This window comes from Cryptotermes secundus, unplaced genomic scaffold (assembly GCF_002891405.2).
Source record: "Cryptotermes secundus unplaced genomic scaffold, Csec_1.0 scaffold70, whole genome shotgun sequence".
NCBI classification, from domain to species: Eukaryota; Metazoa; Arthropoda; class Insecta; order Blattodea; family Kalotermitidae; genus Cryptotermes; species Cryptotermes secundus.
The window spans coordinates 4,253,404-4,277,799 of NW_019734964.1; the positions used below are offsets into that span (position 1 = coordinate 4,253,404).

The 24,396-nt window shown below is 36.7% G+C and overlaps 1 protein-coding gene across 4 annotated transcripts in view; it reads right to left on the reverse strand.

The window, feature by feature from the left end:
* Positions 1 to 886: 886 nt before the first annotated feature.
* LOC111869011 (Ig-like and fibronectin type-III domain-containing protein 1) overlaps positions 887 to 24,396 on the reverse strand; it is a 631,957-nt gene continuing 608,447 nt past the window's right edge. For all 4 annotated transcript variants that reach the window (XM_023860183.2, XM_023860182.2, XM_023860181.2 and 1 more), the window contains 17 exons: positions 23,479 to 23,702; positions 21,774 to 21,980; positions 21,048 to 21,390; positions 18,785 to 19,112; positions 16,716 to 16,891; positions 16,364 to 16,502; positions 15,383 to 15,518; positions 14,364 to 14,556; positions 13,720 to 13,966; positions 10,765 to 10,943; positions 8,120 to 8,251; positions 7,045 to 7,195; positions 5,749 to 5,895; positions 5,095 to 5,206; positions 4,521 to 4,720; positions 3,761 to 3,945; positions 887 to 2,954 (listed from right to left, as the gene is read on the reverse strand). In XM_023860183.2, coding sequence (XP_023715951.1) covers positions 2,754 to 2,954; positions 3,761 to 3,945; positions 4,521 to 4,720; positions 5,095 to 5,206; positions 5,749 to 5,895; positions 7,045 to 7,195; positions 8,120 to 8,251; positions 10,765 to 10,943; positions 13,720 to 13,966; positions 14,364 to 14,556; positions 15,383 to 15,518; positions 16,364 to 16,502; positions 16,716 to 16,891; positions 18,785 to 19,112; positions 21,048 to 21,390; positions 21,774 to 21,980; positions 23,479 to 23,702 — 3,300 coding nt within the window. In that variant the 3' untranslated portion in view covers positions 887 to 2,753. The remainder of the gene's footprint in view (positions 2,955 to 3,760; positions 3,946 to 4,520; positions 4,721 to 5,094; positions 5,207 to 5,748; positions 5,896 to 7,044; positions 7,196 to 8,119; positions 8,252 to 10,764; positions 10,944 to 13,719; positions 13,967 to 14,363; positions 14,557 to 15,382; positions 15,519 to 16,363; positions 16,503 to 16,715; positions 16,892 to 18,784; positions 19,113 to 21,047; positions 21,391 to 21,773; positions 21,981 to 23,478; positions 23,703 to 24,396) is intronic.

Sequence of the window (24,396 nt, forward strand, 5' to 3'; positions counted from 1 at the left end):
ATTTTAACTATTTGTAATTATTTTAATTAACTGGAACGTGGCTATCTTGGACAAAGTGAAGTTTTGTGTGTTGGTGATTTCTTTTTCTACTATAAATGCCTCTGATGATGGCTCCGTGGTGAGCCGAAACATGTAAGGCAGGTGCTGACGAGGTGGAAAACTTAAAAAAGTGTCACATTTGACGGAAGGAACTTGATTGTTAATTGGTTAGTGTGACGGACCAGAATGAAAGACCTTAAACCAGTTGTCACACTTTTCCAATCATTTCTTCGGTTCTGGATGTCGAAGGTCTCCCGCTGCACTGATCATCCTCTAACATCTCCTGCCCATTCCTAACTGGGAAAACCAGTTGTAAACTGCGGATTTCTTTAGTGCAGTATCACTGTAAACTTGCTACAGGGCCAATACCATCTCTGAAGCAGATTTTCCCAATGAATTTGATGTTCTCACGCTGTTCGAACTGCAACATTGCACCGAATGACCAACACTCACGTCTAATTCAAACGGAACAGTAACGACACTGCGCACTGAAACCTGTCCAGACCTGTTGTGCCTGTGAGTAGACATGCTGAGCTTCCCATCACAGCAGTGTGTGCGCTATCTTATCGCTCGTTCTCCATCTGCAGGGGAATTCCTGGAACTTTTTTACTGTCCTACATAAATGACAAAGCATAGTTCAGTAATTCTATTTAGATGTGTTTTTGTTTAGGTTTACAAATGGTGCTTAATTCATCGTTAATTATTGGGGTTTACTGATGAATGAATGAATGAAATGATAAGCATGTTTTAGTAATTCTATTTTGACAGACTTTTGTTCGGTTTTGCGATGCTTTTTCCTTCAAATGCATAAACATTGTTTCATGTTTAAACATCTAAACACCCTGTCCCTAGGGAAAAATTACTATTTTTATTTTCTTTTATGTTTTTTACAATAATTTTTACAACGTTTCTGTTTTTAATCTACTATTAATCTACATTGTACAAAAGATAATTTCCCCAAACATAAAAACACATGTACAAGACAATCACATTTCAACTACTTTGAGTCCCAAAGTATGTTTTATTTTTTGTTATTTACTGTTATTTTCTAAAGTGGTCTTTTGTATACCATAGGATTCGGATGTGAATTAGCAAACTTAATGCTGATTCCTCAGTTACAAGTTTCACTTTTTGTTCTTATACAGCATTATTATTATTATTATTATTATTATTCTGAAAGGCACACATTCTGCATGGAAATGATATGTCATTCTGGCCATAATACTTTCAGAGAGGTACATCATACAAAGAACACTATGTCAATGGAAAAAAAATATAACATAATACTATGTGGTACTTACAGGAATGTACTGGATTTAACATGAAACAATATAAACATATGGAAATAAAATAACATAAGTCTAAGCTGAGAATGTGAGGTACTCTGTGTGGCCTGTATTGAAACAATCACTCCATGCTGCTCCTTACTATTTACAAATCTTGTTGGAACACTTTCACTTCAACTAAAGCAATTAACAATGCAATGTGACAGAACTATGATTCTTCAACAAAGCTGCGTACAGTCTCACTTCATGCCAGTATTCTTCCCATAATCACAACCACATAAATCATCATTGTTTAAAGCAAGAATTCTGTAGTAATAATGAATCATTGTAGATATCAGAAAATTAATTCTGGGTATTTTAACACCATATTTTATGGTTAGCTAACATATATGTATATATATCTATTGCTAAAAGTGCTGTGCTTCAAGATGTGAACATCTGCAGTCACTGTTATACTGCAACTCATCCAAAACTTCGTTCAAACAACATTTAATATGAACTTGGACTAAAGCACACTGAGTGAGGCGTGAGGGGTTCATATACCACATCTCCATATATTTTTGTACAAAACTAAGCAGTCTACAAATGTGTGTATTTGTCAGTTTCTTTTTTCTTTTATGCATCTTGTAACTTCATAATACAGTTTATTTATATTTACTTCTGGTCCACACATCTATGGCATCTCAAGCACTAACTGTTCCCTGGGGAAGGGCTCAGGTTCACAGTCCTCATTCTACAATCAACGGTCTTCTTGTTTGTTCTCCTTTAATTGAAGGTGATACAAGTTACAAGTAGATTAATATAGACATGTTTAAAAGTGGAAGATCCCAAGAAATATTTTTTGCATTCGTAAATATTAAATTTTATTCATCAGGAAAATGTCTCCTGTACTGTGAGAGAGTTAAGTGTTAAAATTGTGTTTAATATATTATGACTCATAAAATTTTGCCATATATCTTTAAGTCAAAGTGATTTCATTTTCATGAAAAGTGATGCTACTATGTAAGGCTCCTTTCCCAAAAAAATTATGGCATATAACATTTTTGTGATGCATATTAGCAAATCAGTTATTTTAATGTAGCTGCTTCCACACAGCCACATGACTGAGCAACAGTTTGCTAATATGCACTCCAAAAAATGGTTTGCCTAAAGACTCATGGAAAAGATTTTAACTTGTTTCATGCTTTCTGGTGAATTCTATCTTTATTTGCTACAATCATGGAAATGGCACCAGAGTGCCTTCACTTGTCTTTATAAGGATTAGAAGAACAAACACATGATGATTTAATAAAACGCAATTTGCGATTCCAGTCACTTATCTGAAGTGTCCATGAATATCGCATCTGCACTGTTTATAAAAATCACATGTCAGATCCACCTTTTCTCGATGCTGTCTTAGAATCGGGATTCATATCGGAACCTCTGATACTATTTGAGCCGCTTGAAGCCAGCACCATCCTGACCAAGCTTCAGTTCTTCATACAGGGACGGAGGAACTTCTGTTGCTTGGGCTGGAACATGCAGGGTCTCGTGCTTCCAGCCCTGCTGTGTCTGCACATGGCTACCTGCAGGATTCACGCCATTGGCAGTCCCGTTGGCCAGCGCACTGTCTCCCTGACTTGCAGGAATCTGAAACAATACCTTATTATCAGGATATGAATTCAGAATACAAATGTTCCCATTGATGGCTCTATAAACCCTTCCTTATAAATTCATCTCATTTATCATGGAGAATTTACAGCTTTAGGCTGTTCTCCAACTGGCACAATGGGCTGCATGAAAATGTTCATATGCACTGTGCAGTTTTTCTGTTTGCAACTGTCTTGTCGCTTTATGTAAAACTTATCCCACCAATGCAACTGAAACTTTAGTTTCAGTTACCATTACAACTAGAGTTGTGCATGATTTGATGAGATTGTTTATTACTGACTTCACTTGCATAATCATATAGCAAGAGTGAGATAGTTTTATTATTACATGTTTCCTGCTGATTACATAACTAGTCGTTTCAATGTTCAAGCATCAGATGCATCTGCTTTCAGAGACTAGTTTCATACAATTGGTTTTGCCAGCCTTAGATAAAGTTATAACTGGGTCTAAAAATGATTTTTCTTTGTATTCCATTACATATTTATCATATAGGAAAATGTTTCAGAGGTTCTTGAGAAATTTCACATGGCCACATCTGCACTTATCATAAGGTAAGGTTTGTATATAGACAATATGCCCAAACATTAAACTAACCCAATAACTTTTAGAGTTTGTCCTCAATATAATATTTAAGATAAATCTGTATAATAGTTTCAGAGATTAAGAACATGTGAGCTTCCCATTATGTGTCCTTCTAATGTGTTTTGTGCAATAAAGACACAGAAATTTGCCCACAGTGTTTTATGGATCTGAATGGAACATAAATGGACAACTCCATAACTTACCTGTATATGATCCATGTTGACCTCACGCAAATAGCTGGGATTCTCAAATGCAACTCCTCCAGATGACTTGTGACCCAGCATGTGTCTTGTCCGCATAAACCAAATAGCACCAATAATGATAGCAGCAACAATGATAAGAGCCAGAACAATCCCCACAGCCACACCAGCAGAAGAACTGTCATTACCTGCAAAAAAATATTGTCTTATCTAATGTTGCTTAAGCTGTAAGAGATGACAGATCTAAATGTCAGGTAGCATTAAAATGGTTCAAAGAAAACATCTGTAATTATAAGAGATACATTTTCTTTTTATTCGCTTAGTGGAGGGTGGAGTCCAACTGGGTCCCCTTGTCACAGCAGCCACTGATTGACCTATTGTAGCCTGTCCCGGGTGATTATGATGATGAAGAATTTGGTGGAATGAAGATTGGTAGGGGAAACCGAAGTACTCGGAGAAAACCTGTCCCAGCGCCACTTTGTCCACTACAAATCCCACTTGACCAGACCCGGGATCGAACCCGGGCCGCCGCGGTGGGAAGCCAGCGACTAACCACTTGAGATATGGCGCGGACTAATAAGAGATACATACTGATATTTTCATTCTAATAACATATAGCTGCATTTTAGGGAGTGGTATTTACATGTAAACCTGCATTATATGATATATATGTTTTGCAGTCAATATGAAGTTTATGAGAAATACATTTTTCAGATAAACAGCTTTAGAACACCCCTACAAAAGGTCTGAGGAGACACTTTACCTAAGCTAGCAGCAGATGTGATGTATTTGTCACCAGTTGTGAAGCGAACAGGTTCTGTTAATGTGCTCGTGCCTAGATGATTTCCTGCTTTAATAACGCACTCATATGTTGACCCATCCTTCAAACCCATGATGCGCAGGCTTGTTGCTTTAGTGTCATTCTTTATGGCACTACGAGAACCTACTGGTCTCCAGAAAACTCTGAAAAGAAATTAAACACCATTAATTTTTATCACCTTTGGCTAATGCTACTGAAATACATCTCTCTCAGATATGAAGCAGCAGGTTATATGAACAATTAACAAATAACTGTTCTATCTATACAGAAGAACTTAAAGAAAATACATGTAATTTGTTCATCTCAGATCTTCTTTTTGTTAGGAAATCCCTAGGACTAAAGCTACTGCCTCATAACAGCTTGCTCACAGCTAAGAATTTGCAGACTTTTTGTAGTGATCGTGTAAGATTATGAGGTAATGGTACCAAGCCAACTTAAAAACACTCACTATTATATGTAGCTGTACATATGCTTAGTGTCTGAAGGGGAAATGTTCGTAACTGCATCATGTACTTACCTGTACATCTCAACAGTGTTGGGGTTCTTGACTGGTGGATCCCACCTCACACGCACAGAATGAGCATCAATCAGCTCAACATGGACATTCTGTGGTGGTCCAGGCAAGCGATCTGAAACCCAACACAAGGAACATAGTGACTTAATATTTTAACAATATAACCTTCATTTCAATGGACTGTAGACTTCTACAGCAAATATTACAAGGGGACAAACCCTATGTGAGTATTCCCCCAGAAAGTCACCAAAATGTGAGATACAGTTTAGAGTTAACCCAGAATTTATTTAAGATAAAAACCAACAGTTCTATTACTATGTTATTTTTTCTTCATTAGTTACAAACATTCTTAGTTTGTGTTTTTTGGTATCAAATTTTGTTAAACCCATCTTTCGTGAGAGGTTTTTCATTAATTTGCTGAGCCTGCCAAAGCAATAATTTTTAGAGTTCCTTCTGGGCCTTCTCAGCTTCCTTGGTGGTATTATGCATCAACCAAACAGCAGACCCCTACTTGATGTTATATCTTCCCGTGGCACGGACACTGGGATTGGACTTGGGAGAGATTACAGATTTACCAATCCACAAAAAAACAGAAACAATGCTACGAGGAGAAGGAAGAGGGAAGAAGATGATGATGATGAATTGTTTTGTAATTACCTCTACCCTCGTGGAAGCAGGACATGATCTGTTTTGTATATGACAATACACAGAACTTATTGTTGAGAAGAGGTTCACCCCGACACCAGTCAAGACAACGACGTGGCACTCCCCATTGTGCACAACAGCTGCGATGATCAGAGCCATCTGCAAATAGTGCATAAATTGTCAATCCATCTTGAATTCTGTAAACTTCATATTCAGGTTTCATATAAATCTGACTCCAAAAATGACCTTTGATATTTTATTTATTTGTCATAAAAATGTAATATTTACATAAAAGACCATATATTCTTATCATTACACTCAAACATCTTTAACAAACCGGACTGTCTTTCTCAGTAGAACTACAGTTATCTGCCTTGTTGTGGCCAAGATACATGAAGGTCTCATTCAATGACCAAACCGATCCTCCTTCTCAAGGGATAACTAAAACACTAATGCTGCACCTCAAAACCACCACTAAACCAAAGAATATAAGCACTAAATTTACATACGTTACCTAATTTTTATTTTTTTTTTTTTAATTCACTTAGTGGGGGGTGGAGTCCAACTGGGTCCACTCAGCACGTCGGCTACTGATTGACCTATTGCAGCCTGCCCCGGGTGATTATGATTTGAATTGAATTGAATTTCTTTGCATTCCATAAACCCTAAGCAGGTTAATACCTTTGGATATAGAACAAGTCAAAAGAATACCTACTGGTACAAGTAATTTATGTTGAACTAATATAGCTTAATTATACATTATTCTCTAATTACATTGAGGTATTCATCTACAGAGTAGAATGAATGAGCATGCAGATAATTCTTTAGCTCTGATTTAATGATGGAGAATTTGGTGGAATGAAGATTGGCAGGGGAAACCGAAGTACTTGGAGAAAACCCGCCCCAACGCCACTTTGTCCACCACAAACCCCACTTGACCAGACCCGGGATCGAACCCAGGCTGCCGCGGTGGGAAGCAAGCGACTAACCGCTTGAGCAATGGCGCGGCCTTTTACTGTGAACATACTAGAAAGAAAAACATGACTCCACAGACAAGCCCTTAATTCTTATCAGACCAAATATTGTTTGATGCCTGTAGCAGCGTAGACTAATTTAATTTTCGAAAAAGTTTACATGTGTTGTTGCTTTGTTTCAAAGTAAAGTGTAGCAGACAGACATATGACAATTCTCTTGTAAAACTATTCCCCAAATGAGATATGATTTCATTATTGCAGTGTTTGAGTGGTCCAGCTTCAGACTTAGTGTGGCCACTGTATTTATACACCCAGGAATAAGAAATCTCATTACCTGCTGCACACTTCATAAGTTTATCAAAGTCACTAATACATTCTGGTTTATCGATTACTGCATCAATATCAAGATAGAAGGAGCAGGCATCCATACATGCGGCTGTCACATTCTGCTCTATGCAACACTGTGTTACATTGTTTGTTGCAGCCTGCAACAGCAAACACATTTTATTAAAATTAAGTAAAATTTTTACAAAAACCTGTGTTTTACTTTATTCACTTATGGTTTATTCAATGATGCTCTCACTGGATCAAACTAAATAGCATAAAATGGTAGGATGACTAGTGAAGAAATTAACTGGAAAGAATTTTGAAGGGATAAGTCATGGCCAAATTTGAGGTACCATCCCAACATTGCCCAGAGGGGCTGAGGAAAGCCATAAGAAATCTAGAACCTCAACCTGTCATTTCAGTGGGTTATACAAGTATGGTCAGTGATAAATTGCACACATTTTGCATTTTTTTGCCAAAAACATGGAATGATCTCTCTACTGCTCTTCCTCACATCAAAGTTTCTGATGTTCAGAGCTTAAAACTGAAAATTACACCTCCCCCATCCCTAATAAATAAATAAATAAGATTTTCAAAGTGCAGAAGTAGGCATATTTTGTATACACATAAGCTCATGAAATAAATTATGGTATATGACACTTGCTAAGATTTTGGTTTTCTGAGTAATGGCACCATATAAGTTTGTAAGTAGTTATTAACTTACATCAACATGAAAACCAGAAATCTCATCCTGATATTTACTATTGCAGAAACAGTATGTATTATGAAGAAATAAGTGTGATATAAATATTCCTTCTGTCAGTGGTTAAAGGACTATATAAATTATAGTCTCTGTAGAATATCTGATTCCTCAAATTATTTACTCTTTTTTTACATCAACTTTCACTCCATTTTTACATACTTATAATCCTGTAGCTCAGAAACTTGTTATATCCACACCATCTCTTTAGCATTTAAGCTTATGAGTTACTGAGTTTATTGCCTTCAATGAAAAGTAAGATACAAGCATTCAGAACCACACAAAACTTTCTATAAAAAGCAGACTATGACACAATACTTACCACATTACGAATCCTCACAGATACTGGTCGTGTGCTACTTCCGAATGCATTCTCTGCATGACAAAAATAATCACCTTCATCAGCTTCACTTATTCTGTTGATTGTCAAATGCATTACATACTTAGCTTCCTCCTGAAAATGGGAAATGTTAACTAAGTGTTACTGTGTTCAATATGACAATGGAGTGTAAAGGACTGAGTATAAGAAATGATTTTAACCTTATACCCAAGACCATCGCCACCATTACAGACATGGACATTTTGAAGAAAGATGTTAATAGTGATTCAGTGTTGCCACAACATACTCAAACAATTTATCTTTATTACTATACTCAGAAGATCTTGTTTAGAAGATGTCTATTTTATTCTTGCAATTACTGTGTTCTGTTTCTGAATGTTTAATTAATTTTGATAGTTTCTTACCCTCACTTCTTTGCAGCTCCCCACACAGTAGACACTAAAAGCATGATTCTTCAGCACTGTAGTGCCCATGCATCCATACAGGCCACTTTTGGACCTGGTTTCTAGGATGCACATGAAGAGAACTGAGGAGAAGCATGGCATGAAGTAGCAGGGAAGTGGTTGTGGTTGCATTGTGGGACATGAGAAGGAGATACAATGTGACTAAGGCCCTGTACTAACCCATACATGCACACTACAATCCTTATCTCAGAAGACTAAACCAAATCCTGTGCATCTCCTGTTGACACAGACTTTGTCTAAAAACGTAGAGAGTACTGGTAACAATAAATGTATTGTCATAATTCTGGGCTCTTCTTGACACCATATTTTCTGCATTGATCTCTTGTATTTGGTTGCTAACTAGAATGTTACACCCAACTGCTAAAATCCAAGTAATCTCCTTTGTTCATTCCAAGCTAATAGGGTTACATCAGATTATATGCATTTCAATCTCAACATTTCAAAATTCTTACCACAGAGTAACAATGCTGATGTTGAACTGAGTTCCTAGGAAAAATTTCCTTCTTCAAATTTCAGTTTTTCATACCTTTATTTTATGCATTTGTAAATGATTCATTTTGTTTATTCCCTCTGATCTTATATGTGAAAGCCAAATCTTAACTGTTATTTGGGTAGGACAGAAACTACCACATGCTTAAAAAGACCTTTAGTTTTCCGAGTAGTACTAAAAGAGAAAAAAATATTATCAAGGAATGTGTATTTAATTTTCATTAAAGGACCACTTTTTTGTTGATGAATATGTTACTATGAAAATAACACTCCTTTGGCTAATACTCTGCAGATTGTGAGAAAGGACCTGTGACTCAGTACCAGCCTAGATGTAGGTCACTCCAAATATATTTACACAGATGTGTGATGCTTGCACCACCCACTGGCACACAAAATCAAACATTTCAGCTCTGATAGACAAAATGAAACTGATATGTGAAATATGAAAAAAAAAAAATCAAATTATCATTGCTAAATCCTCACTAAAGGTTACTGCCTATGCCCATCATGACATTAAAGGACCATCCAGGAAACTGGAGAAGAGATCAATGACAAAAGAAAGTAGACCAAAAACCCAAAGTATAGTGAACTGCAAATTGAACTGCCAGAATAAAGAAGATGGAAACATTAACATTTAACTGAAATGTATATAAAAATAAAATCATTATTGAGGTTACTCAAGGACCAGAAAGCTTGAATTTATAATGTTCTATGCTCTTATGTAAGAGTGTACATTGAATAAACGTTAAATGCATCTGTACAAGAGTTTCTAAGGAACCTCAAATAGGAGAAACCAACAGTCAAACATCAACAAAGATTCTACAGAAAGTAACCATGATGTTGACTCACAAAACACAATTCAATATCAGTAATTATAACTATCATCAACCCATCTTCATGCAAGCCAGTGAAACAATTAAACATCCAGAGAACTCCTATGAAGGAGATAAGTGATTATCAGCAACCTATGAGAATACCCTTTTAATAGGAACCCTTCAGGTTCCAGTACTTCAGAATCACCCTCCAGATGGCTGCTGTGAGGCTCCTGTATGAATGCTTGGGATGAAAATGTCCTTTGACAAAATTTTTACCAATTAATACTTTTCATTGAAAATTTGATTTTAAGGTTGAATGTGATATGCTGACATGATATAGATATTCATGCATACAGACTCCGCCATGTTATTCCTTGACGAACATTCAGACCGAAACATCCCATGATGAAATTTTGACCAATGAGTAATTTTAATGGAAAATTAATTAAATTTGAATGTTACACAGTAATATGATATGGATATTCATGTCTATAGATTCCATCATGTGATTATTTTATAAACATTCAGAAAAAATGTCCCTGGATAAAATTTCAGACCAATGCATCATTTTCATGGGAAATATGTCACAACATAGTACATTCTCCCCCCAAACAGCATTTATGGTGAAAATTATACTTTAGTCGAAATTTTATCAATGGACAGTGTCATTCAGTTTTTATGAAGGAATCACATGATGAAATCCACAGGTGCAAATTTCATGTCAACCCGCAAGCACAGGTCATTCCCAGCAACTCACTGTGATGAGGATAATTGCTGTATCTACTGATATGCAGCCAATGAAACATGTGAAAAAGCTAAAGAGTGGACACTAACAGGACTGCTATGTGTTAGTCCTTACATCTTTTGCTGGCTGAACATTGATATCATATTTGCCACCCTGGATTACTGGGACCCGGCCACTGTGGTCACGCCAGAACATCATCTTGGGTTCAGGATAAGCATCCACTGCACATTCCAACACAACAGAATCCCCTTGGGCTGCCATTGTAATGCCAGATGCTGTGATGTGTGGATGGTCTGAAGAAGAAACACTTCATCACCTCCCATTCTCTGCTCACTAGTTTGTTGTTATCAAATTTCAGCTTCTGATGTTATAGTACTGTTCTCATGCACAATACTATTAACAGTATGCTTCTAGTCAAACCTATTAATTAAATTTACAGCTCCCAAAATGTTTTCTGTTGCTGACAACCTCTGATGTGATAGAAATGTCATTGCATCCTTTCATTATTGGTTATCAAAATTCAATTCATAAGTATACTTTTATTGATTTTTGGCTTTCATGGTGGTTCATTGTTAATGTTGACCCTGCTTATCAGGATTTGTGCTATTAAAAGTTGGCACTGCTGACGTTTCACAGGAACATGCAGCATCAATTTTCAGAGTTGAAGTGCTCTCTGACCTTCAAAATGGAGGCAGCTTGGCAGCATTTTTTTATTTTCATTTCTTTGTTCTTTTGTTTCTGTCATTGACAGCACTCCCCACTTCAACATGGTGCAGATACTTAAGAGCAGATTCAACAATAAATTTGTTTTTTCTTAAATCACTACTGGAATTTCAAACATTCTTTAATTAAAGTTTATAATAGTCTTCCAAGCAATAAAAAAATTTCTTCATTTACATTCATTTCATAATATAGAAGAATTTTTTAATTATAGGGATAAAATATCTCAATAATTGATTTTATCTGGATATATATATATATATACGAAGTGTACATTTTAGATTTTTATATTTATATTGCTATATTACCACGCTGTTATGATGTTAATTGAAAAATTGTAAAGATATGTTTTATTTTCTGATACACTAAAAATTCCATCCTTACGTGATCAGTACATAAGTTGAATGATCATGTATTTATAACATCCTCATTCAAATTGTATATGGAACTATAGATTAAATTATCAGGCATTGAAAAGTGACTTGTAAATTTTATATTTACATTATATCTTTCATTACAAATTTATAATGAATACATACTTGTTTATATTATATATTGTTTCTGTTATATTGGACTATTGTCTTTATCCTGGGTCCTAAGATTTTGTAATGGATTTGTGGCATGTAAATAAATGAAATGGAAATGAAAATGGAAAACAAAACAATTGAAAATTAACTTATAATAAATAATTTCAAAATAGAAGAAACAACTGACATCTGTAAGGAACAAGAAAAGTAGAAGAGTCTAGTCATCTACCCTGAAGACGGATGCGTCATGATCCTCTGAATTGTTTGCACTTATCTAATAAACTGCACAGCATCACAGCCAGAGACTGTAATCTTACTTTTAAACCGGTGTTTCAACACTCCAGTCTCCAACAGGTTAATATGGACATGTATGAAGGGGGACACAAAAATAACCGGAAACAACCTGTTGCGCGCGCATGCTTTGTAGTTACGAGTTGTGCTGCTAGGTGGTGTTAGCTGGGGGTCTCCCGCGACTGTTAGTGAGCTGGCGTCAGTCTGAGTTAAGTGGTTTGTCTGTGGTACTCTGTTGTGTGCGTTCCTGTTTCAACCCTTTGGCAATTAGTGAGATGGCCGACCAGAAAGAACAAAGAGTGTGCGTGAAAATTTGCTTTCTGTTAGGGAAAACTGCACTTCACTCTTCAAGTCGCGGCAAACATTCACGCGGTTTTCTCTTTGGTCATCTCCGAGCAAGCGAGGAACAAATTTTGCAGACACCTGTCTCATGCGCAAACCTTCGGTTAAAATTCGCTGGACCGTGCTCCATGAGATGTTCGTTTCCTCAGAAAGTTGGTCAATGGTCTTTCGACGATCTTCATCAATTGCACGCACACTCTTTGTTCCTTCTGGTCGGCCATCTCACTAATCGCCAAAGGGTTGAAACAGGAACGCCACAACAGAGCACCACAGACAAACCACTTAACTCAGACTGACGCCAGCTCACTAACAGTCGCGGGAGACCCCCAGCTAACACCACCTAGCAGCACAACTCGTAACTACAAAGCATGCGCGCGCAACAGGTCGTTTCCGGTTATTTTTGGGTCCCCCCTCGTGTATGAATATTACTTCTGGAATTATGAAACTATACATGTACTGGCAATTTGCTTCAGAACACAGAACTCAAAATAAACGAAATCTATTGCAGGATTAAAAAGAGGGTTTGTTATAGGTTTCACCAGAGAAATATAACTTTAATTTTTTAATAAACTGAAGGTTAACTTTGGCAAGAGAAAATCAAACACCACGTTCTGGTTTGTCACATCTGGGTACCAGCACCACATTCTAGGGAAAAAAAAACACACTGTGTATGTTTATATAAGTTCATGAAAATTGAGACAACTTAACTGATTAATGTGACTAACCACCCAAAAAGCAATTGAACAGGAACTTGTAATATTCTCCAATAACAATTAGATCAGATTAACCCTTTCAGGACTAACCTCAAGTATACATGTACGAGTATATCTATAGTATCCACTGGACCAACCTCAAATATACTCATTTCCAGTTCTTTCAGTCTTTTCCTTCACATCAATGCTTAGCATTTGAATTTTCACACCTGTTCAAAGAATGTAAGTTGAAGAGGTAGTAAACCTTCTTTGCTGGCAAAATTGATAGGACAGCAGACACAATGGTAGTGACTCATATGTACTTCTTACTGATTTAAATGTGGTCTGCAGAGTATATCAGAGGATAAAGAATGTGGAGGCATAATGATTAAACAAGTGAACTTGGCAAATGATTAAAATGTTCATTTACCATTACCATGCATAATATTTAAAGAAGTGACACATTTTCTACTTGAACAGAACCATTTACTACTCACGGCTGATAGTGATTTTTCTTGTAGCTTGCATAGGAGTTCCATAACCATTGTCAGCATAGCAAGAAATCTGATCCATATCTCTAGTGACATTATGAATAACAGTCACCATGTGACGAGTTGTCTCCTGGCGCACAAGTCGTCCTGATATGTATAGAGAAATTGTTGGCATTGGTGTTCCCATGGCAATGCAGAGGATGGTCATGCTGCTGCCTTCCATCACCAAATTGATAGGGTGGACTGTAGGAGGCTACAACATTCATACTTGTACTTCAGATTAAGCTTCAAAATCTGGTACACAGGAAGCCAAAATGTCAGCATATTATAATCAGTACAGATGAAATACACCTCAAGTTTCCTGACAGAGCTGTGTTATTAAACTGACACATACAATGGATATTTTTAAACTTCTTGGTTTGATTAGAGAAACAGAACATGACAGAAGCACAGCCAATATCTATACAGTGACGTACCACAGAAGACGAGAGTTCTTCATGAACGGATGATGACATGGGACAACTGTCCTGCATGACAGTTACAGGTTAAATAAAACAGAAAAATATGTTTCCAAACAGAATAACTTCCTTGATGGGGAAGCCATCAAACTGAAGCAATGAAAATGATAAAGGTTTTAACTTGAGTCTTACCTCCACAAATGCTGGGTATGCAGGATCAGTCCATGCAATTAAGGTTTCTGAAGGTAAGCTTGGTCCCTTTTCAGAAATGGCAGTAACATACACAATATATTGGGTGTTCGGGTTGAGCCCTTCAATTGTATGTGATGTTACACTTGTGGTGACTATGTGATAATCATCATCAGCTGTGGACTTGTGGTGCAATCTGAAAAGAGGAATTTTAGACTCTAACTTCTGGTACAAAACCTCAGTCTTTTGTTTGAGCACTAAGTGATAAAAAAACAAATATTAGTGCATCAATTATCTTAGCATCCTTAGTCTTGACTTGTGTGTCAAAATGTGGACACAATAGTGCAGACATTTCAATGTGCCACAGTCTTTTTTTCTTATTTAACTGGTTGTCATGTATAACATGTGTTTATTATAACATGGTATGATAACCAGCAATTGAAGTGATAAAAGTTTAAAAGAATACAAAGGGTGTGAATGGTTGTAACAAACAGCAATTACAATCTGAATACATCTGCTGTCATGTGGACTTAAATGGGTACCTGTTCCCCATGACAAGTGCTTTTCTATGTAGAAAGTTATGTTCTAAAGCCAACCTTATTTTTCTTTGAACGTAATAAAGCCAAGTCATGCAATGACATGATATCTGCAAACTTGTTATCTGTATAGAATGTAGCATCAACAGAGTGCAGCAATTATTTGAAGTAATTATCTTATAAATTATGAACATGTAATATGAATTTGTTTCTCTTCTGGGTAAAAAATAAAGCCTTGTTCACATTTAAATTGATAATAAGACCAATATGTCAGCTCTTCATCTGTACTGTGAAAATTGCATTGCAATCCACTACTATTTAACAAAGAAAATATAAACTACGAAGGGGAAATGTGAGGAAACACCCAACAACTTGCTTGTGAAGGCAGAAAGCATAATCATATTAATATCCTGTGACATGTCTGGCAGCAATTATGTTAATGATTGATTTTACTATATATTAATAGAGTTGTGCAGAAAATGTTACTTGTATGACAGCTGCTCAGCAGGCTGGCTGAACTCTGGTGGCTGCCAAGTTATGGTAACCCATGTTGCACTGTGACTAGAAACAGCTAGTGAATGTGGCGGTGATGTCACTCCTGGGATACCCTTCTCATCTAGTTCTGTGAACATTCAAGATTATCAGCAGTTACAAATGTAGAACTGGTAAACTCTGAGGCATATTTTTGGTGTTACACCATCTAAACCTTAACTAAGAGATGGCTGTGACAAGTATGAAAGAAAACAATATATGATTAAGAGACTAGAACAATGCAGATAACATAGTAGTGTAATGGCTTTGAGCATAATTTGGAAATGACCTATGTGAAGGTCAGAGGAGGAGAGAGGAGTAAATAGGAATATAAGAGACAAATAAAGTAGAAGAGAACTTAGAGGGATAAGAGAATAATGGAGACATTTTTACAGTCAACTCATATAATAATAAAAATGATAAAAGTGAAAAGCTTGTTAACCTGACATCATTTTCTATAAAACAAAATTTTTCACATGTACATTTCACTTGTTATTAAATATATGATAAACTATGGTTATAGATATTGGTAGTTTTAGCAATAGAATGGTTAAGGAGTAATTAATATATATTTTTTTTCCTTGGCACTACAGCCCCAGTGGGCCTAGGCCTACCTCCATGAACTTCTCCGTTCACTTCAGTTTTTCTAGATCTTACACATACGGTAGGACTCCTTGGGCAAGTGATCAGCTCATCGCAAGACCTCTACCTGTACACAAACACAGAAAAACGGACACACACAAACTAAACATCCATGCCCTGAGTGGGATTCGAACCCACGATCCTGGCTTCCGAGCGAGTGAAGACAGTGCATGCCTTAGACCGCTCGGCTACCATGACTGGCGTAATTAACATTAACAAGCACAATTTTGTGATACCGCATTGTCTTACTCTGGAGTATGCTATGCTTAATTTTGTGTGCTGATAATTGTATACCTGTATGGGTAACATTGATAATAAGTACTGAAGAAGGCAGAGATGTCCCATGTCTGTTGCGTGACACCACAAAGAAATTGTACATGGTCCCCATCTCAAGGCCGGAAATTTCAGCTTTTGTGTCATTCACGATCAGTTGCTGGTCAATGAAATGAGAAAATTAAGAAAACTGTTAACAAATATTTGATTTACATACTAGCATATTACAGTAACTTACATGAATACTTGATACTAGGCTTGAGTTGAGTTTTATATTGTCACAGTCAGAAATTTACTTCGAACATTACATTCAAACTCAACTACATGTGTGATAAGTCTGCGCTTTCCTAGATGGTATGCAGTAAGTACTTACATGTCTAAGCTTCTGGACAGTCTCATGCATAGAAGTGTTGTCCAATTGCTGGTAGTGGACCTCATATTCAGTAACATTACTGCCATCTGTTGGAGCCTCCCACTGTAGTGTGACACTTGTGTTAGTTACAGCTGTAGCATGAAGCTCCGAAACAGGACCAGGAAGCAAACCCGTTCCTGGAATATATACTAACATTAACATTAACTCTGCATACAAAATACCAGGAAAAAATCATTTATTATCATCATGCATTGATGTGTCTGTCAGGTTGGTTCACATTATGAAAAATCCCTTTTCATCTTCTATTATTATTCCATAATTCCTTCTCTCATTAATTCTTTTCATACTCTGTTTAGTATCTCTTCTCTCAGCTGGTCTCTCCACCTAGTCTTTGACTCAACAATGGCCATCTGACATCTTCGTTTTCAGGTCTGAGAGGAACTGTATAATCATCCATGTGTAACACATGTCTGCACCACATCCCGAAATCCAACTTTTATGTCTTCATTGTGGAAGGTAGGGTCAATGTCTGAAGTAGGGAACTATCTGATAGGGTGAAGCAGAGTGGGAAAATAATTTCCCATACAGCCATGGTAGCTTGGAAACCTGTAAGAGGCCCTAAAAATTACTGCTAATGGTGATGTGATGAGGTTGTAATTAATTTAGAAAACCAACTGATTTCAAGATTATAAAATTCCTCAGAAGGAATCACATTAGCAAAAGTTATCTCATATTCAGTTTAAATATTTAAATATATTGATTTGTTTATTATAGTCACTGGTAACACTGCAACATGTTCTTCAATAAAATTAATTTGTCTTCATGAACCTGTAGGTAATAGTGGTGCCTTTATTCAGCCAGTATGCACACTGAAAAACAATCGATGCATACAGGCAAATGTGTCAAAAATCAAAACTCACATATCTGCTTCTGCATTTTGTGTTTTGATCCTGAGCCTAAAACTGAGTATCAGTGTACCAGCTGGGTAATAATAATTAAAAAATGGCACAAGAAATGTAACTCTACAATTTGAAATGGAAAAATGATCACAAATTTTGTACTTTCAGTGTGGCTGATCATTAGTGTTCACAGAGCTTTGAATCTGTTAAGAATCAATCAGATCCTTATGTATTCCTAATTTCTGTCAATGTCATGAACACATTATTTGCAAGATGATGTTTCAAAACTTCCAATCTTTTATCACCATAAAGAAAAGTTATTATAACTATCAGATATTCAAAGTGTATAACAGACAGATGATGACTGCAATGATATAGAACAGAAAGGTAGAACATGTAAGATGGAGGCAGCAGGTTCCTGCAAAACATTCATTCCTATCTACCAAACTACACAGTGTCATGTTTGAGAAGACCACAATATTAATATTTGTGCCATAAGATCCATAAATTTCATATGAAGCGGTGACTTTGCATTTGGCAATTCCAGAACATATATGTTACATTTTACTGACGTTGAGGCAAAATAAGTATAAACTTCTTGAGGCACTTTGTTACACAAATTTGGAGTTAGGTCAAATAAATATTAAGGCATGTAACACAATAACACAGCCATAATCACAAACCCTAATATAATTGATTTCCTCTAACTGCAAAACTTTTTCTTCTGTATTTTCAGAGCCTTTATGTCAAATACAATCCTCTCCCACAGGCACAGCAGAATGTCAGAGAAGCTACCCTATGATGTAGCATGTTTAAAACTTTAAATTGCTGTAATCCAAATTGTCATAAAGTCTAACATTTACAGGACATAATGGGCAAGCTACACCCTAACCTACTCCACACACAGTGCTGGTCCATTTGTAACAATCAGCCTATGCTGATCGGTTTGTAACAATTTCTGTCATTATTCAATGCAGACCATTTTGTAAAAATCACTGCCTTATCGTTGAATACTAATGAGTTCATAACAATCACTGTGTCATAAAATTCTGATCAGTTTATAAAAATCACTGTGTCATCAAAAAATATACTTCTTCTATATATCCATAAGCCTCACATATAAATGCAAACTGGGCTAGAGAACAGTAGATTACTATTGATCATATTTACCTTCTTCGAAACACTGGACAATGTTCCCAATGAAAGGGATGCAAGAAGTAGTTGTTGCAATGAGGGAGTCCAAAATTACACCAGAGCAGACAGAGAGACAGGTATTGGGCACACCACGGCGGGCACAGCAGCTACCATGATTCCTTCCACCTGCTCCACATCGTAGCAATTTGTGAAGTTCACCTCCACACACACCTGCCAGAGCTTTAATGTCTGACATGTTGACATTGTAAGAACATAGGGGCAGGCACACATCACTCAGGTCTGCTTCCACACAGCATGCTGTCACATTATAAAAACTGGCTTCCTCAATCTTCTCTTCCACCACCTGAAAATGAGTCAAGAACTTGTCTTACCATTTCGTATACTCAGTGTTCTTTTTTAATTTAAGAGAAACTACCCATTTATTCTTTTCTCTTCACCCACCCAACCACAAATATAGTTCTCTCTTCCTCCCCCTCCCCAAAACATTCATCTGTTCTTCCTTCCATTCTTCTTTCATCCTTGCTATCCACCTTTATATCTGCTAATCAGTCTATCTGGCTGGCTAGCCTTCTGTTCACCCACAAAACCATACAGTCTGTCTCTCTCTCCAGCCATCTTTTTTTCTCTTTCATTAGTCTTTCTTCCCTTCTCCACTTCACCATCCTTTCTATCCATCCACTGTCCCCACATTTACCCATTCAGCACTTTGCTAATAATTTACAAAGCTGAAAAGCATATATTATAAAAATTTTACTGAATGTTTATGGAAATGGTAAAACTTTAAAATCGTATCAGTTGTAACACTAGTTTAAAATAACAGATATTCATATGAAATATAATTTTTGCATATTTTCCTTATTTTTTAAAAAAGAAAGTAAGCTATGTGATCTTCATGCTGTCTGTGTGTCTATATATGTATGCTCTTATCGTTCCTAGGCAACGGCTCAGTAATAATCCCCTTAACGTTGCTAGGCAACAGCTCGGTAAAAATATTACCGCAGTAATGGATACATATGCAAAAATAGAAGAAAAAAATATTATATACAAAATTACATGCATACCTTTCAGTGTAGACACCCCTGGAATTGAGGCATTTGTCATATTGGGGAATAAGTTTGTGTATGCATGTGTCAAAGTAGTCTGGCACCTGTGATCTCAACCAGTTCTTCAGGTTGGTAAACAGATGATAGTCACTCAGAGTGAGATCGGGGCTGTAAGGAGGGTGGTCAAACAACTCCCTGTTGAAATGCTCCAGCAGTGCTTGAGTGCAAGTAGCTGTATTCATGTGCGCATTGTCATGGAGGAACATTTCAATGGATATCAGCATTCCATGCCTTGTATTCTGAATGGTTCTTTAGTGTTCATAATACACTTCTGAGGTTATTGTGGTCCCTTGTTGCATGAGATCCACCATTAGCACTTTTTTCTTGTTCCGGAAAACAGTTGCTATCAGCTTTCTGGCAGATAGACATTTGTTTAAACTTTTTCAGCTCGTCTGCTGAATGTGTGTGCATGCACTGCTTTGATTGCTCCTTGGTGTCAACATTCACAAATGAAATTCTGGTTTCATCACCTGTTACATGTATGATGTTACTGATCGCCATCTTTGTGGCATTGTTCTAAAAAAGTCAAAGCCATAGCCATTCTCTGCATTTCGCATGCACATGTGAGCATTTTCAGAACCCATCTTGAATACAAATTTTGATGATAGCCTAGCCTAACTGTGATAATCTCGTAGAAATTTGTGAAAATTCACACAGAATTTCTGAAGTTCTGAAACGCCGTTTTTCACAGATTATTTGGTCAACACTTTGAAAAAGATCAACACTCACTACAGATGGCTGACCACTTCACTCTTCATTGTGAACATTTGTTTGCCTACCCATCTCTGAACATTCCACACCACTGTCTTATAGTTCATTCATTACATTTTGGCTGTAAACCACAGTGCATGATTCACAATGGATTTCTGCAGTACACATGTTTTTAGTGTGAAGAAAGTGGATAACAGCGGTGCAAATTTCTCAGCTGGACATATCCTAACTCACTCTGTAGAGACAGGAGCACACTGGTTGACCAGTTATGTGATGGCATACAAGGTAATGCGTCATGTGATGTTACCTCACATGTGCAAGCTCTCCCCTGCTCCTAAATTAGCTGCCTAAATTAAATGGAAGTTACTTTCTGAATAGCCTTTGTACTATTATAATATCATTTGCAATTACAGAAGAAATTAAAAATGGGTATGTTTCAACTTTGTTAGTATAAAATTCCTCACCTTACTCTCGGTTCTGAAGACCACTCTTGTTGAAGGCTCTCCTACTCCATGGCTGTTGACAGCTTCAACAAATATCTCATAGTCAGTGTTGCTGGAGAGGTGCTCAAGAATGAATGGAGAATGAACCTTGGAAATGGTGTGGTAATCATTGTCATAAGTGGCCATTTTACGATAACGAATGTTGTAATACTGCACAGTGTCAGCCAGCGTATTTGGACTGTCCCAACTGATAATTGCGAACTCAACATCAATATGGGAGACATGAACTCTTGTGGGGGCACTTGGTAACACACCATACCCTTGCAGCAAACAGTTAGTGTAGTCACTCATGTACTTCAAACATCTACAACAGAAAATGCAATTTCATTGTGACTTATCCATAAATTTCTATTATTAGTGTTAAGCTCTAACTCTAAGCAAGTGGTTGCAAATTAAATTTACTTAACTGGGAGTTGTAGGTTGAAGAAAAAAAAAAGAATTTGTGATCACTGGCATGTCTTGCAATATTCCATAGATGTCTTGTAAGAAGTGTTTACTGTATACTGAATTATGCTATTTTAGATCATCTTGTACGTACTCAAGATGTTATTTAAATTCATAGATGCATAAATTTTATCCAAAAAATGTAGACATACTTTATAAAAATTCATGTCAACCTTGATCACATTTGATTGCTTGTAGACAATACCAAGATGAACAAATAAGTCAGTTAAGCATACTGCATACTTAAAGTAGCTGAAGTCAAGCTGAGTGATGTTTCCCGTGCAGAGTTCCTGACAAAGGTCGGGCAGGCCACGAGCTCGGCAGCATGCTGTGTGGTCCACACCATTGGTGAGACATGAGAATGTGGTTGTAGCCCATGGAGCACAGATCATGAGATCTGTCACCTCAGCAATACCTGACAAGTATGGATCACACAGCTTCTCCACACACCTTGCAACAAAAAATCAGAAGTCATTACAAGTGTTACAGCAAGAAGTCGATTAAGAAAACTAGAAATCTGGTGTTGTTCAACAGCACAAACAGAAGATACTTTTGGTGGGTTCATGATACATCTGATCTCCTTACACTGCTGGTGATTATGATATGCTTACTGCTTCCATTTATAGTCTATTAAACTACTCTGTCTCTGTCTGCCTTGTTAATTTTGAAAGGGTCTTTTTTCTGGATTGGGAACATCTATGTATAAGGCAAACTGTGCTGTGTTGATGGCAGGACGATAATGAAGATAGCAAGCAAAGAGGACCCACAATTTAACATGTGCTCTGAATGAGGTGGGGACCTAGTATTGCTTTCCTCCACAAAGTTTCACTTTGGTCACAGAGGGTGAAGGGAAAGATGTATGGAAAAGTCTGTACTCTGGTCTCAGACTTGAGATGTTTGGCTCACATCTTCTCTCTCCATCTGTCATTAAATTTCTGGTTTTATATTTTAATATTAAACATTTATGTTCTCCTAAGGTGGAAGCATTTTGCCTATTCTCACTGGTGATTCATCTTCAGAAAAGAATACAGTCTAATTCGACATTTTACATCATATAGCCTTGAATTTATTATCATAGTGACAGTAGGATGTTGAAAAGAATATAATATTCTTGAAGCAGAAATCCTCAACAAATTGTTTCCTTACACTGGCCACAGTGCATAATGTATTGACATGATAAGTCTTACCATTCTAGTGGGAGTGTATAGCACACTCATTACATTTTCTATAAACGGGCAACCACAATCTTGCATGAACCTGATTAATCCCTTGCAGCATATTTTGAAAGGCATACAGCTTGGTTTTAGCATCACATTTCAAAGATTAAGAGGTCAAGACTCTGGAAAAGGTGAAAGACTCTGAGTTATGGCATGCTCTTTGGGCTTTCTACTTGTCCACATGTCATGCTCTGTACTCGGACACAAGTCAGTACTGCTGATTAGCTGAAGCTAGCAAAACTGCTTTTGCTTAAAGTCAAACAATGACGTACTAAATACTAAGTTTCAAGTTTCAGTTCTAGGAAAAAAGTGAGTGCCATGATTGATAGTGCTGATCACATATGTTTTTACTCTTCTATAATCTAATATACCGAGAAATGTTACTTTCATGTTTCCTATTTCCTAGTGGATGTAATAGTGAATATGCAAAGAGACAATGAATTTTGCCCTATACTGTTGCCAATATGTACAGCAGCCACAGCTGAGATGTGTAGGTATCTATTCCTTATTAATTACATGAACATACATTAATTTTTTAATCTGTTATTCCTTCTTTAAACTTGCAGGAATTATATGTTATGATACTAAAAGGGAAAGCAACCATATTCCTAGCAAAGAGGAGTTTTTGCTTCTTCTCAGTAATTGAATTACAAGTAAATGATTACAGCTATTGACTTTCAAGAAATGCTATATCTATATGTATAAGATACATCATTTATTGAAGCACTCACGTTGTATGAGAGATGCCCTTGTTGATGCAGCACGTTTTGATGTCAGGAAGCCCTGGAGCCTGTGCAACAGCAGTAGGCTTCATTTTTCCAGATGTCAGGGTTAGAGTTCGGACAGAATATGATGGTAAACTGCTTCCATGGATGTTAAGTGCAGTCACAGACAACTCATACATAGTATATGGTTTCAGGTCATTCACTATGGTGCTGTTATATGTTCCTGGAACCTGGTGAAGAAATAACAAATATATAATTAAACCTAATACACAAACTGAAGTTACAAGATGAGTGATTCAATGCATTGATATGGGCTTTGGATTTTTCTTGCAGTATGCACTGTAGCTACTTATTAAATGCTGTAACACTGAACACTTTACCTCAGTTGCATCATAATAATGAGCTTATCACACACTTTAATCTCTGACATGCATTTATATTAACGTATCACACACCATTAAGTCTAATTTATTTTGTTAACACCTTTCAATCTCACAATAATGATTATAAAGATGTGCATTTCTTCAGAAAGTTGGCAAAGATCTATCAAAACTGCAATGTGTCGCAATCCAGATGAGAGTAATCATCATATTTTCATTGAATTTTTAATTTATTCAACCCTGTTCAGTATTGGACTAGAACATTATCTTCCAAATGGCATACAAAAAACTCCTCTCAAGTCCATTTATTTTTGCATATTAAATGCTACTGGGTTAAAGTTAAATTTACTTCTTAATTTCAGTTTCCAAACTTGGTCCAATACTGAACCCTAATGAAAGTAAGAATCTACCAGAGATTCGTATTAAGCACCCACTGCTCATGTAACAGCAGGGATATAATACCACTACAGCTGCTTTCCCCATTAGGCAACCTGTATTGCCTTTAATAATACGATCTAAGAACAATTTCTGGATGAGATGTATA